Source organism: Oryza brachyantha, chromosome 2 (assembly GCF_000231095.2).
Source record: "Oryza brachyantha chromosome 2, ObraRS2, whole genome shotgun sequence".
NCBI lineage: Eukaryota > Viridiplantae > Streptophyta > Magnoliopsida > Poales > Poaceae > Oryza > Oryza brachyantha.
The window spans coordinates 18,789,283-18,803,758 of NC_023164.2; the positions used below are offsets into that span (position 1 = coordinate 18,789,283).

Sequence of the window (14,476 nt, forward strand, 5' to 3'; positions counted from 1 at the left end):
TCTACTTATATGCTACTGAGTTTATCGTGGTTTAACAATTTGTCATTGATATTGTCCCTATATCACGGAATTTATCAATTGTTCTAAAATACACCGTTTGGTTTGATTTTTTTCCCAAAAATATCAAAACTGCTCTTATATACATGTAAGGGTTGATAATTGATTAGCCCCAATAGAAATTTAAGAAAATTATGAAAATAAATATATTTTTAGTCTTCTTGCATGGCATAGAAGTTTTTTCATTTGTTTTAAGATTTTTTTTTGCAATGTTATTTTTTGTGTGGTACGAAAGAGGAATCACTTGCATAAAAGATACATGCATAAAAATATTTTATGTATCATATGAAGGATGGTTTGCATTAATAATAACAGCATTAAAAAGTATTCTATATAGCATAAAACAAATAAGTTACATTTATAAAAAATATTAATTAAAAAAATCATCGAACTTGTACATAAACTTCGTACTGAGGCTACACAAAACAATATTTTTGAAACTTCCTTCTAATGAAATAAATCAATTGTTAACATTGTATGTCTATGAGGGCATTTTGCATAGTTTTTCAAGAAAAAAACTGGTCCAATGCTATATTGTGAATAATTGATAAAATCAAAGGTATATTATTGAAAAGGACATTATCAATAACAAATAGTTGAACAAGGATAAACTTAGTTGCATTGAGGAAAATCTTTCATATTATAATATAGAGAGTAAATTTAACATTGGACCACATATATTGACCAAAGTTTTACGATTGAATAGGCTAAACCAATCTTTTTACTTACCGGTTAACATCACATATCTTTGCACAAGTTTACAGATTGAACTGGGGTCAACAAAAAAAAGATATATGAAATAATTCATACAGCAAGGAATGCATTTTAGAAAGGTAAAATTTTGCATGATTTCTTTATTCTTTTCTAGTATGGGAGTTATCCAACCAACTACTTTTATTTCCTTTTCCGTTCTACTCATTTTCCCCTTTGCTGCAGATCAACTTCTGCCCTTTTTTATAAACATATTCACGTCAACTTTGATTTATGCGATTTGCTAAAAGAAACAAGTATGAGATTATACCTTAAAAAATGTTTCACATGATTCTTAAAACATATTTATATTAATAAAAAGACACTTAAGATGATGATTAGATCTAGCTTTTCCCTCAAATGTGCCTTATTTTTTACTCAATTCTAATCCAAACTATCAACAGGCGCGTGTTAAGTGAAAAGGATATGGTTTAGCCCTAGTTTATTGTGAAACTTTGGTTAAAACATATGGGCTAATATGAAATTGTCTCTAGGTGGTGGCTTTGCCCTTGCTAGGGTTGACACTCACTAGCCTGCGACCGCCACTGTCTTAAAGTTATCCTTTTACTCTTTGTCGCTGGTGAAGGCTTCCTCAAACAACACGATGATTTTGGGCTCGATAGCATCATTGTGGTTGAGGAAATTGCTAGAAGTGTGACTAGGAGTGCACATATTGTTGTTTCCTAGGATAAACCTATGTAAGAACCCTCGATATTTTTTCTTAACTCACTAGAATCTAGATCACACATGCGAGGGAGAAAATAACACCCACTGTCACAGGATGGTGGCACAACACACTGACAGGGCCGTCACTAAGAGCTACAATTCCTGCAAAACAGTGGTGGATTATATTAAATAATGAAAATGATTACAACCTTGCTGTTATAGTAACCGGAAACAAAAGATGTACCAAATAAGACAAAGAAGCTCCACTTGTTAGAAAGCCGCAAGAGATACGAGCAACCAAGCACAGTCACAACCATAACCAATTCCCGCGCATGAACAAACAATAAGGGCTCGTTTGGAAGAAATGGATTTTAGAGAAATTTTGAAGGATTAGATTGCTATGAAAAAATTCCTATACGAACCTTTGGAACAAAGGAACACCTCTTTTAAATTCCTCACAAATGTCTCAAAACATTGAAATTTTGAAGGAGTTTCAACAAGAGATCAACCTATTAAAAATTTTCTCTGTGTCTATCTCTAGTAGTTCACGTGTTTTTCACATGATCTCCAAACCGTTGTTCGTGTAATGTTTTAATGTTTCTTTAATCCATATGATTTGGACTGACCGGGCATTCCAATCATGTATTTTTTCTATTCTTGTATTTTGAGAATTCTACGTTTCAAACTAGCCCTAAATGAGTATCAATCGGCCACATCTTCATTCTTCCGCTAGGAGAACAAATCGGATCCACCAAAACATCATCAGCCTGAACCTTAAAGTTGTCCCCGATGTGATCATCAACGACCCGATAGGCAAGCTTTGCTACATCTCAGTCAAGAACCTCGCGTACGTAGCCACCAACAAAGAGATAGCAAGAACATAAGACACTATTCAAATCGAACTCCATGAACAATATGAAATCCAAAACCTAGACAACAAAGGATCTAATTTTTCAAACAACTTCATCAAGAAAAAATTAAATACATACCATAGACGTGGTCCTCTTCCTCCCTGGCTCCGACGAAGACGCTAGCTATAGATGGAGCAGACGGAGGCGGCGATGTTTGTCCCGGGTGCGTGGAACATATGCCAAACCAAATGTCGCAGCGTGTGAGTTGTGACTGTTTACCGCATATCTTTTTTTTTGTTTGAAAAGTAGTTGCTGTTTGTAGCATATCACCACATCATCGAAAAAAAGAAGAAAAAACAGAGGCACAAGCTAAGATTTCTACATTTCAGCTAAGCCAAACAAAACTTCCGTAATAAGAGCGTCTCCAAGAGAATGACTAAATTTTGAACACTCCAAAACTAAATTTAGTTATTAATGTCATGTTTGACAACTCAAAATCTGATGTGCACTTCAGCAAACTATTCATCCCCACTCTTCAAATTTGACAAGGAGAAGGATGACTAGTGGGTCCCACCCACGTGTTAGCAATCTTGCTAAGGGGGAATGACTTGCTAGATTTGGCCATCGATGAGCCATATTTAGCCATTAAAATAGTATGGCAAGTTAAATGGGTAACCTCTTATAGAATAACTTTTGTATAAAATTACCAATATTTAATATGGCTTATGAGATTAGTAGTCTCGTGAAGATGCTCAAAGCCCCCCACAACAACTGCCAACTTCAGAATGCGTTTCGATTGTAGGAGGCTCGAGCAGATTGGAGGTGTCGGAGGAGACTCATGAGTGGGAGAAGGTGGAGGTGTGGTCCACCGCCGCCCCCAGCACCTCCGCCCCGACGCCAACCCAAAGGTCAGTGTCTCCTCGGCTCCTCCCAGCAAGGCCATTGCCAATTTGCCAGGCTGACACACCTCCCTGTGAGATCGGCGCGCGGCTTCGGAGCTCTGGTTGCCTTCTCGATCCAAAATCGTTACGGTTCCTTGTCATCTTACTAGGTTATGAAATTTTTACTGGATGAATTTGTCCACAGTGTCTTTGCCACTAGCTTAAGTACGACCCCATGTCTTATTTAATCCCTTGCAAGCATATTCATCATAGATAATTATAATAATGTACTTCTGACATAGGCTATTCATACATGCTGCAGCCTAACATCCTTACCTTTTAACTGGTACATCACTAACATTTGAATTTTCAACCTTCTATTTAGAGTTGATTTTAAAGAGGTTTATCGTAGTTTATTTTTCAGTCTAGATGATCTAAGAATACATATATAAAAATTTTATTCATAAATTATTTTTCGTTTGATAATATGTCATTTAGCTTTTTCCTTGAAAAAGCCAAACAATCACTCTCTAAAAGTATACACGAAGCAAAACCAAAGAAAAAAAGAAAAAAAACTCTCTTATGAACTGAACCACATAGTGTATATATATAGTATCACACCCCAGGAATATTATTTACTCAAAGCACATCACTATGTTATATATATATTACACATATCAAGTTAGCGTGGCAAACTGATTGAGGATGATAATTCTTGCTCTATACTGTAGCGACCGGAGATTCCTTCTGATGTTATATTGTGTGCATAAGAGCTACTAGCATTTGGGCTTAAAAGGTGCTGAATTTTTCCATCATTTTCAGGGCGAAGTTGGAATTTTTTAGCCTCTTGGTTTTCAGCAACTGCAACCTCATCTCTACTTCTTTCATATTAGGTCTATCTCCTCCTTTAACTTTCAAGCATGCCTCAATGTCGTTGATCTCTTCCTTGTTTGCCTCTTCGACAACCTGGGGATCTACTATTCCCATTAGAGATCCCTCTTGAAGTCCTTCAATGAAGTAATGAGACAAGCTTTGTTTTGCACTTGCATCGTTGATGAAAATTGGTTTCTACAAGTATCACCCCAAAACTATATACATCACTCTTTTCGGTTAGTTGTCCAGTATGATAATATTCTGGATCTAAATAACCAAATGTACCTTGGACAATGGTCACCACATGTGTCTCATCAAGAGAAATAGATCTTGAAGCACCAAAATCAGAGACCTTTATGGTAAAACTGCTATCTAAGAGAATATTAGAAGATTTCACATCTCTGTGGAAAATTGATATTGCAGCAGCTGAATGTAGATAGGCAAGTGCCCCTGCTGCTTCCACAACAATCCTAATACGGTCATCCCATGACAACAAACATTTAACACTACTATCAATTTGAAGGTGGTCATGTAGTGTGCCATTAGATATGAATTTATAGACTAGCAGAGGTACCTCGGATTCAAGACAACAACCAAAAAGCTTTACCACATTGCAGTGGATGATTTGAGACAAGATAGCAACCTTATTGATAAACTGATCTATCTCAATTTGCTCCACAATTTTTGATTTTTTAATGGCCACCACACGTTGGTCGGATAGAATCCCTTTATAAACTGTGCCATGTCCACCGCAACCAAGAACACAAGTAGCACCAAAGTTGTTGGTTGCCTCTTCTAGTTCTTCCAAGGAGAATATCTTTGTTTTGTTTGTGGCACTTTCGTTTGAGATTAGTTGCTCCAAAAGTAAACCTTGATTTTTCTTAAAACATGCTCTTCAAATTCTCTTTTGGATGCCTTTTTTCCACTTATTTGCGAGTATCATTGCCCCTAATGCAATTAGTATGGAACCAAGACCACAACCAATTCCGGTAGCAATGCCTACATCAATTCATTTTGTCAACGTGAAATCCTTTTTGCATGCTGGTAACTGTTATTGAAATGAGGGAAAATCTTTTGGTATGACTTCTTACCTAGAAGAAGATTCCGTTGCTTAGCTGATGTAACACACTTCCTTTTGATCGGATCAAACTCTTTTCTACGCGGGCAGCTTGTGCATGTGTAGTTTCCAGGTAAATTTTGGCACGTGCCATTACAGTAGTTTGGCAGTAAGCATTCATTTATGTCTGCATATAACTATCATTAGTTGATTGATGTAATATATCTCGTTACTCCCGCCATCCTAAAATGGAAAACATAATTATTTATAGTATTTAAATCTTGTTTTAAAATATAAATATTTCATGTAATATTCACATTTCTGTTTGTCTAATCAACGTCCACTTTTCATTTTATCCCTAAATACTCTCTCGCTCCAATCAATTCCTTATTTAGTAAAGCATATATGCTAAACAATCTATAAATATTTATATTTTTGAATGGATAAAGTAGTTTCTAAACATTTTCAAGCGTTAGTACTGGTGGTGCACCCTGGAGAGGTAAAGGGGGACGAAGAGAAAATTACCTGTACAACCATCCTTTATGTATGGGTTCCCTTCGTAGCCGGAAGAACACTTGCAACGATATCCCATGAATTGTTCCCTGTGGGTGACGTTCAAACAGTAGCTGTGGCTGCTGCGGCATGCGTACGTAGAGTTCTTTTGTGGTGCTACTTCACAAGTTAAATTGGCAACTGCCCATCTTATAATAATGGCGTATTCCATAGAGAGATCAAATGTATCTTCCACAGGGACTGAGAATGACGTACCACCATCGTTTGTGGTCTGAATAATTATCTCCTCTTTCCCGTAGTTTGTGTCGTTCATCATGTTGCTGACAGTGAGAGTCCCATTTTCCAAAGACAAAGCAGTCACACGATATTGTGCTGCTCCTAATTCGCAAACAGTGAGATTATCTTTTGTACAGTAGAGTCTAAACCTTTCATCAGCAAAACAACCTTCTTCCACTCCAAAAGGGAAAGGAATTTCCATGCCTCCGCAGGACGTTGAACATTGTTCTTTATGCGTGGGGTTATAGCCTGTTCCACCATAAATAAGCATAGAAAATGAAAGGTTTTGTTAATGAATGAATAAAGATGGACGAACGACAGTAAGGTATAATATTTGAACTGACAGAAAGGTGGGCAGGAAGCACCTATGCATCCATCTAAGATGTACGCGTTGCCACTTCCATAAGGGGAACAGTCACAGCTGTAACCTCCAGTTGACACATCTCGGCAATTGCTGCTAGAGCTACATGCATAACTTGTGTTGCTTGCTTGCGCACGTTCACAGGTTGGTTGCTCTATGCTAGCAAATTGAACTACCATGCCTTCGACACTGCTTGCGTTTGTCCAACCAGAGAAAATCTCACTCGTGTTTGGCTCGTAGTAACCATTCGACATGAAAGCCATGAAGCCAGGGTGCACTGGATCCGATTGTGCAGTACCAGGAATGCCATCTGAGCGAACAAGTAGCATTGACTGAAAACCCCGCAGGCTCCTTGAAAACTGGATGGAGCAGCATCCCATCCCATTACAAGGCCCTCCCAGGGGTAGCTTTTCACCGTCACATCTACTCATGCAAGAACCAACAAGGTCTCCCGTGCCATACTCGAACAAAGTAGCATCAAAATTACAACCGATAATGTAAAAAATGTTATTGTCAGAAACGGAAATACCATCAGCGGGGGATACCCAGGACATGTTGTAGATATCTATATCTGGCCTCACAGTAATGTTGAAGTACATGGGGACCGAAACCAAACTCAAAGAACCGATGACCAGGGCAACCTCGGTAGTACCATCTCCAAGGTAGAGCCTAGGTGTTTTGGTGGTGTTGCGACAGGTGAGCTCGAAGCCTTGCCGGAAGCAACCCGGCGCAATCCCGAAGGGGTACGTGACGTCGATATCCCCACGTACAACGGGAAGGACAATGAGCGAGGGATTCATTAGAAGGGATAGACAAGAGCCCTCCTCCAACTCCGAGGGGTGTAGCCGATTCTCGCGGCATAGCTGCCGAGCACACCAGCACAAAACTAATGCGCAAGCTGCGATTAAGCCAGAGCTCATCTTTGCTTTCGGTTGGCCTTCTCTTCGGGGGTGGAGACAGGCCAGTGTCTGTTAACTACGTGATCAACTTATATTCAGAAGCATGTTCCAAAAAAAAAAAAATTCTCTTTGTGCTATAATGCGTTGGTGGACTTCAGAAGTAAATGCGAGATTAATACTTAATAGCGGCGAGTCCCCATGCACTATATAACATATACGGAGACATCATACATTGATTGGTTAGTGCTCGATCCAAAAAAAAAAAAAAACTATTTTATGGCAATTCGCCAATGCTGTACATAGTCCTAGTATCGACGAAGGTCAGCCGTACGTTCAGGGGCACTAGTCACGGTCGTTGCTGGGACCAACGACTCGCCACAAGTCACACTGCCGGTCGCTGCATGCTCGCTAGCTAGCTTCTACGACTCGCCACAAGTCACACTGCCGGTCGCTGCATGCTCGCTAGCTAGCTTCTACGACCGATTTTTTCCACACTGGTAGGCAACCTACCACCTGGAAAGATGGGTACTGTACTGTCTGAATGCAATTGATCATAACTAGCACACATGTCATTATTATTGATTTAAGAATATTGAGACTTTAATTATTTGTTTAATACTATGTAAACTTAATTTTAAATTTATTTGTAGAAAATAGTTTTTGTCCCTAGTTTCAAAAAATACTGATAAAGAATTACAAATAGAATAGATCTTAATATTAATTATATTAGTTTCCATTTTTTTAATTTAACAAAAGTATCGATGTGTGCTCATGCTGTAGTCTGAAGTTAATTTCTTTTGAATCAGTTCAGAAATAAGAAAAAATAAGCCTAATTGTTGGTCTAGAGTCCCAGTTAGTTTTTTTTCCCATGATTTAATAATTCAGGAATTGTAACCAATAAATATTGAGATATCTTAAGTAAATTAGAGTCTAAAAACATAGTTTTTTCATGACTCAATATATTCAAAATACTTAATATACAAATATTGAGATGTACTCAGTTTGAAGACTCAACTATAACATTTTGTTTGTTCAAATATTATTTTTGCAAATTTTATGTTTATTTTTTTGGCAAAGGAAAGGTCTGATTGTCCGGTTGATTGCTAATTAATCATGTAAGTGGAGATACTGCAAGCAGATGTTGCTCGTGGAATGGATGACCTAGATTAAGTCAATTATGAGAGGTAGATGGAAAATGCGCGTGATTTGTTAAAGAGAAGAAGCGTAGATGATATATGAACCGTCTGATTTGATGTAGATAATTCGTGTCGTTAGATTTGTCCAATAAGGAAAAACAAGTTTGTGTATCTAGGATAGAAGATTACATGTCATATGAATCACCTTCTATTCGATCTTTCCATTTTAACTGTCACTAATTTAACAGAGGGCACCTAGCTAGTCCATTTTCTCTTCTCCTTAATTTATCCTTCATTCTTAGACTACATTTATTTTGGGACAAAGATAGTCTACAGCTGGCCATTTCACTGTCTCTGTTGAAACTATTCAAAATTCTTATCGAAGGGGGCAAACCTAGAGCGATCTAGGGAGGACGCGAGGGCTTACCGAACGTACAACTCCCGAGCGGTCTCCACTCGACGCCATCCTACCGAGAGAGCGCAGCAGCAGACCGAGCCAGTTGCATGAGGAGGTTTTAAGCCGGCGGAACTGCAGAAGCATAGGGCAGGCCTGGTCGGCAATATCCTAAGGACGGGGTCGCCGGTGCCCAACCGAGCAACGGGGAGGAGATAGAGAAGCGAGAGTGTGAGGTGGAGGAAGTGTGTTACCCACTTATATGTGAGCCTATATGTTGTTTATTTCTTGTGGTTAGGATGCCAGGTTAGCGAAAACATTGAAGGACATTTTTCTATGCTAGATCAATATATCTGATTTTACGATTAAATATGTATTTCGAAGCCCAAGTAAAAGTAACCACCTCGTCTTGCTCGTGCTGCATTCGAAACTCGATGACAAGACGAGGAATTAAAGTGGGCTTATTCCCAGCTCATACACCATTGTTCTCTCGGCTCCCTCACGTAATCAGGCCTGGTTACTTTTAGTTGGGCTTCCCCATCCACTTCTGGACCCTCTCTCGACTTGGAAATTTTCTGTGCCTTCTGATCGACGAGCCCGTTACTACGGCGGCCGCTCCTCGCCACTGGCATGGCACGCTCATCCTTCGCCGCCGCCGCCGCCCTCTCTCGCCGTCGCCTAACTCGCGCGGCACGTGCCGGAACAGTGAGGGTCAAGGAGCGCGGGAGGTCCCGTCGGGAGCTAATCCGGTAATCCCTACTGTATCTGGGCTTCTGGCTGCCGGTGCATCCTCGCAGTCGCAGCAGTGCAGGCATCCGCGGGCTGGCGCGTCGTGGGAGCTCCGAGCTCTCTTCAGTTGGCTACAGTCCGGGTATGATGGATACTCTCCCCCGCCAATCTCGATTTTCTCCATGCCCTATTGCTTTGTCAGTTTGACTAATTTGGGTCGCGCACACATGCGTCATATAGATTGGGGAACAAGAACAAAAGATCTCGTTAGACACTGACCCACACAGATAAAACGAATCACATGTTTACCAGCACTTTACTGAGTAAGAAAACGCAATGCCTAATTCTTCATACGGATTCTTGTTTTTTTTAATGAAAAAAAAATCATCCCAGATAACAGAAGCTAGCTCATCGGTCAGAGTCTCTTATTCACTGAACGCAACATGAGACTATGAGAGTAGTACATATAAATATACTCATGTCTGAAGGAAATACTCCTATGTATGTTTCTTCAAAGAAAATGTATAGATAAAACTTAAAAAGACTCCTGGATAGAATATTGGTGCGTATGTAGTTATGATGGTAAACAAACAACAACCTCAAATGCCTTAGATATTAAATTGAAGCAGATCGCTATGATGACTTAAATACATTGAGTTCTCTTAAATTACACTTCCTTCAGGTATATTAATCAAAGGTACACAATGTTAATTAATATTCTTCCGTGGAAAGGTTCTTCATGGAAGTCCACGGCAACTTATATGCATCGTATATATCCCAGTAAGTACTGAGAGTAGGTGCAATATATAACAGAAGGTACTAGCGTGGAAAACTTGCTAAATCCACAAATTCTTGCTGCAAACTGTAACACCCAGAGATACCTTCTTTTGGAAATTTAACATGATTGCTCAAATTGGTTTGGGGGTGGGAGTCACAATTCAATGGTAAACGGAAAGGAGGCATCCCTCCAGTGCTTCCTGTAAAATGTTGGCATTTTAGTAACCTCTTAGTTCTCAAAAACTGAAGCCTCATGTCCACATCTTTCATGGTAGGTCTCTCTTCTCCTTTGAGATTTAGGCAAGCTAGTATAAGTGAGGCTATGTCATCTATCTCTTCCTTGTTTGCCTCTTCAACAATCATGGAATCTACAATTTCCATTAGTGCTCCCTCTTGAAGCTGTTCGATGAAATAATGGGACAGGCTTTGTTTTACACCTTGATCATTGTCAAAAATTGGCTTCTTTCTAGTTAGAAGCTCAACCAGTATCACCCCAAAACTGTAGACATCACTCTTACCAGTGAGTTTGCCAGTGTGGTAATACTCTGGATCTAAATAACCAAATGTGCCCTGTACTGCTGTTACCACATGAGTTTGATCTAGTGAAACAGATCTTGAAGCACCGAAGTCAGAAACCTTTGTAATAAGATTGTCATCTAGGAGAACATTGGAAGATTTGACATCTCTATGGAAAATGGGCATTATGGCAGCTGCGCGGAGATAAGCAAGTGCTCCTGCAACTTCCGTTGCAATCCTAATACGATCATCCCATGGCAATAGTCCTTTAACATTTTCGTCATTGTGAAGAAGATTGTACAATGTTCCATTGGATATGAACTCGTAAACTAGTAATGGAACCTCCGATTCTAGGCAACAACCAAAAAGCTTTACTACATTGCGATGAATGATTTGGGACAAGACAGCAACCTCATTAATAAACTGATCTATCTCAATTTGCTTTGCAATGTTGGACTTTTTTATGGCCACCACTCGTTGATCTGACAGAATTCCTTTGTAAACTGTTCCATGGCCTCCACCACCAACAATTCTAGTGGCATCAAAGTTGTTAGTTGCTTTCTCTAGTTCCTCCAATGAAAATATCTTTGTTCTGTCTGCAGCGCTTTTATCCAAGATTAGTTGCTCTAAGAGTAGACCTTTATTTTTTTTGAAGTATTCTTCTCGAATCTTCTTCTGGATGCTTCTGTTCCATTTAGTGGCAAGTGCAATTGCACTCAGTACAAGAATTATGGAGCCTAGACCACAACTAATTCCAATTGCAATACCTATGTCCATTATACATTGTAGTTATGAAATTACCAGTTTGCAGTCCATGAATTCAAATAAACGGTGGAAGTTCAGTTGAATTTGACTTACCTAGTAGTTTAACTGATGTTACGCATTCCCTTTTTGCTGCGTCGAACTCTTTTCCATGCGAGCAACTCGTGCAATTATAGCCTCCAGGGAAATTTTTACATGGACCATTGCATGAATTTTGCAGTAGGCACTCATTGACATCTGTAGGCAAGAACAAAATAAGGAGTTACACTGAAAAATGTAGCTCTGCTTTGTTACTCTTATATAAAGATCTTTTTAAGTCAAGTAGCTAGCTAATATTAGGTGAGAGCAAATTTGTAATTTTTAGTATGTAAAATAAATCAGATAGAAAGCTAGATATATACATAGAGCTTAAAATTATGTGATTGATTTGTTCTGTAGGTTAATGCATAGTTTCCCCACATATCGCAAAAAAATAGCCCCACCTGATATTAGTCACATTGCTTCAAGATTCATAACTTTGCTATTAAATTTAGAAAAGTCTTGTTTTAATTGTCATAAACAATTTTCTATCATTTAGAGAGGGTATTTTCTTTAGAGGAGAGTGAGATCAACCTTTGCAGCCATCATGAACATATGGATTCCCTTCGTAACCGATAGAGCACTTGCAGCGATATCCAAGAGGTATTCCATCACGGGTGACATCTTGGCACCTGCTTTGCACACTGCGGCACGCGTAAGTGTCGTTCCGTTGCGTAGCTTCTTGACAAGTCATATTTGTGACACCCCACCATATCATCATGTCATAGTCCTGAGACAAATCAAAAAGATCCTGCAGAAAACTGTTTGCTTCCCTGTCCTGGCTGTTACCATTTGTTCTGGCCATCTCTTCATCGCTATATCTTGAGCTGTTCTGCAAGTTTCGGACGACAAAATACCCATCGTTCACTGATACGTTTGTCACTAGGTATGTCGCCCCTTTACGGTCCGTGAAGATAGTAGAATTACTTGATGTACAATTAAGTCGAAATTTTCTGAGTGCAGAGCAACCGTCTTCAAGCCCAAAGGGGAATGGGATGGGCAAGTTCCCACAAGACCTCGTGCAATATCCTCTGGGACTGGGATTGTAATCTGCTTCATCAGTACAGAATGAATGACACATGAGAAACGAGATAAGATATATGGTTTCAGGACTCTCTTCGAGCACAAAAGGGAAGGAATGATTCTTCAAACCAGCCTATTCTTAGTTTTTTCGTTGGCTTTTGTGTACACGCTTCATGAACCGCTAAACGGTGTTTTTTTTTCTTCAAAGTTTCTATATAGAATTTTATAGTCTCATCCTTTTAAAGTAGACTTTTAACTTTTTAGTAGTTATTTTATTGTTTATATCATTATATAAGTCTCACAAAAATCAGAAAATATTTCATAACACAGCCTAGTCAGAATACTTCATGTCCTATTATTATGTGACGTTCTTAACTGTGACCACTGACAATTGCAAGTGATGATACTAAAAGCATGTCGTAAATCTGAGTAGCAGTGTCACGAATGTATCAGTATTCTACTCTATTAGACTATTCAAAACACATATCTGTAATGAAAGCAGTGGTGCATGTTACGAACCTTCAATGCAACCATCCAAAATGTACGGGTTAGCACCTGATGAAGAAAGCGGATTACAGTAACACAAGTATCCTCCGCCAGGCATGTTTGCGCACAAGCTATTGGTGCTACATGCATAACTTGCCTTGTTCGCCAATGCGCTTTCACAGCTTGGCTGATCCATGATGAAAGCTTCTAAGCTCGTAAAACCCCTGTTGGCCATCCATGTCGAGTAAGGGCCACTCGTGTTAAAATTGTAGTCTTCTGACAAGAAAACACTGACAGGCAACGACTCTGAGTGTGCTGTTTGTTCATCTATCTGGGTCAGTGTGAACTCAAAGCCTCGAATGTAATCAGGCAGGTCAATTATGCAGCAGCCCAAACCATTGCAGTGGCCAACAACTGCCAGTTCCTTCTCCATGTTCCTTTTGTCGCCAATGCATATGGTCTTGCAAGAACCGATAGTCATGTTTGTATCATTGTCGAACAACTGAACCTCGACACCGCAGCCAACGACGTACAGTTTGGTGTCAGAATTGATGTAAAACCCGTCAGCAGGGGACTTCCAGGACCTGTGGTAGGCATTCGTGCCTGGGACCATGGTGATGTTGAAGGTAATCGAGGCATAGATGAAATTGCGATCTGTCGGGTCCGTGGAGAGAATCCGGGTATCCGTGTTGCCCCAGAATAGACTTGGAGGAGCTGTGGTGTTGTCGCAGGTGAGCCCGAAGCCTCGCCGGAAGCAGCCCGGCGACGTCCCGAAGGGGTAGAAGAATTTGGCGTCTCCGCAGCGGGAGGGGCAGCGAGCCTGCAGGTAGGCGGCGGAAGGGATGTGCGTGATCCCTCCGTCGCCAACTCCGGTGGCTCCTGACTGCTGCAACGCGACTCCCAGCAGCGCCCACAGCAGCAGGAGCAGCGACATCGCGCGCGTTTTGCTTCTGTGCTGTGTCACGAGCAATCGAGGGTCGAGGCCAAGCTACTACCTGCCGGATGATGGACGGAGTATATTATTTTTCTGAAGAGAAGGCGATGGATATCATTATATATGATGATATAGGCTGATAGAAAGGTAACCATGGCCCTTTGGCTTGCTCCACCGTGGTCTTTTCGCTTTCGATTATATGTTAGAATTTAAATTTTTAGTCCTAAATTTAAAGTTAATATTCGGGTTTTTTTATAATAGTTTATTTTTAGTATTGGTTTTTAGATCGTTAACGATATGTATATAAAAGTTTTATTCATAAGCTATTTTTCGTTTATAAATGTGTCATCTGGCTTATTCGTGGAATAAGCCAAAAATCGGCACTGTGTTGACCATTCCTGTTGAAGATGTGCACTCTCGTATTTTTGTTTATGTTTATGTTTTTATAAGCAAAAAA

The 14,476-nt window shown here is 39.8% G+C and overlaps 1 protein-coding gene and 1 pseudogene across 2 annotated transcripts; both read right to left on the reverse strand.

Moving 5' to 3' along the window:
* Window positions 1-3,832: 3,832 nt before the first annotated feature.
* Window positions 3,833-7,205, reverse strand: LOC102722646 (annotated as a pseudogene). Its single transcript, XR_001549521.1, has 4 exons — window positions 6,290-7,205; window positions 5,661-6,173; window positions 5,170-5,322; window positions 3,833-5,077 (listed from the first exon to the last, which is right to left on the reverse strand). The product of XR_001549521.1 is annotated as a wall-associated receptor kinase 5-like (transcript).
* A 2,827-nt stretch (window positions 7,206-10,032) lies between these two features.
* Window positions 10,033-14,019, reverse strand: LOC102722928 (wall-associated receptor kinase 4-like). Its single transcript, XM_006647498.3, has 4 exons — window positions 13,119-14,019; window positions 12,111-12,629; window positions 11,595-11,735; window positions 10,033-11,503 (listed from the first exon to the last, which is right to left on the reverse strand). The coding sequence occupies exons 1-4, from the start codon at window positions 14,017-14,019 to the stop codon at window positions 10,263-10,265; spliced, it is 2,802 nt and encodes a 933-aa protein (XP_006647561.2). The 3' UTR covers window positions 10,033-10,262.
* Window positions 14,020-14,476: the final 457 nt, after the last annotated feature.

Bases quoted from the DNA above. Each gene is read 5' to 3' on its own strand.
- LOC102722928 (XM_006647498.3), bottom strand. From the start codon at position 14,019: ATGTCGCTGCTCCTGCTGCTGTGGGCGCTGCTGGGAGTCGCGTTGCAG. The intron at 12,630-13,118 runs GTTCGTAACATG...GTACTGATGAAG, and splicing joins TTTGGATGGTTGCATTGAAG to CAGATTACAATCCCAGTCCC. The intron at 11,504-11,594 runs GTAAGTCAAATT...TAATGGACATAG, and splicing joins AACATCAGTTAAACTACTAG to GTATTGCAATTGGAATTAGT.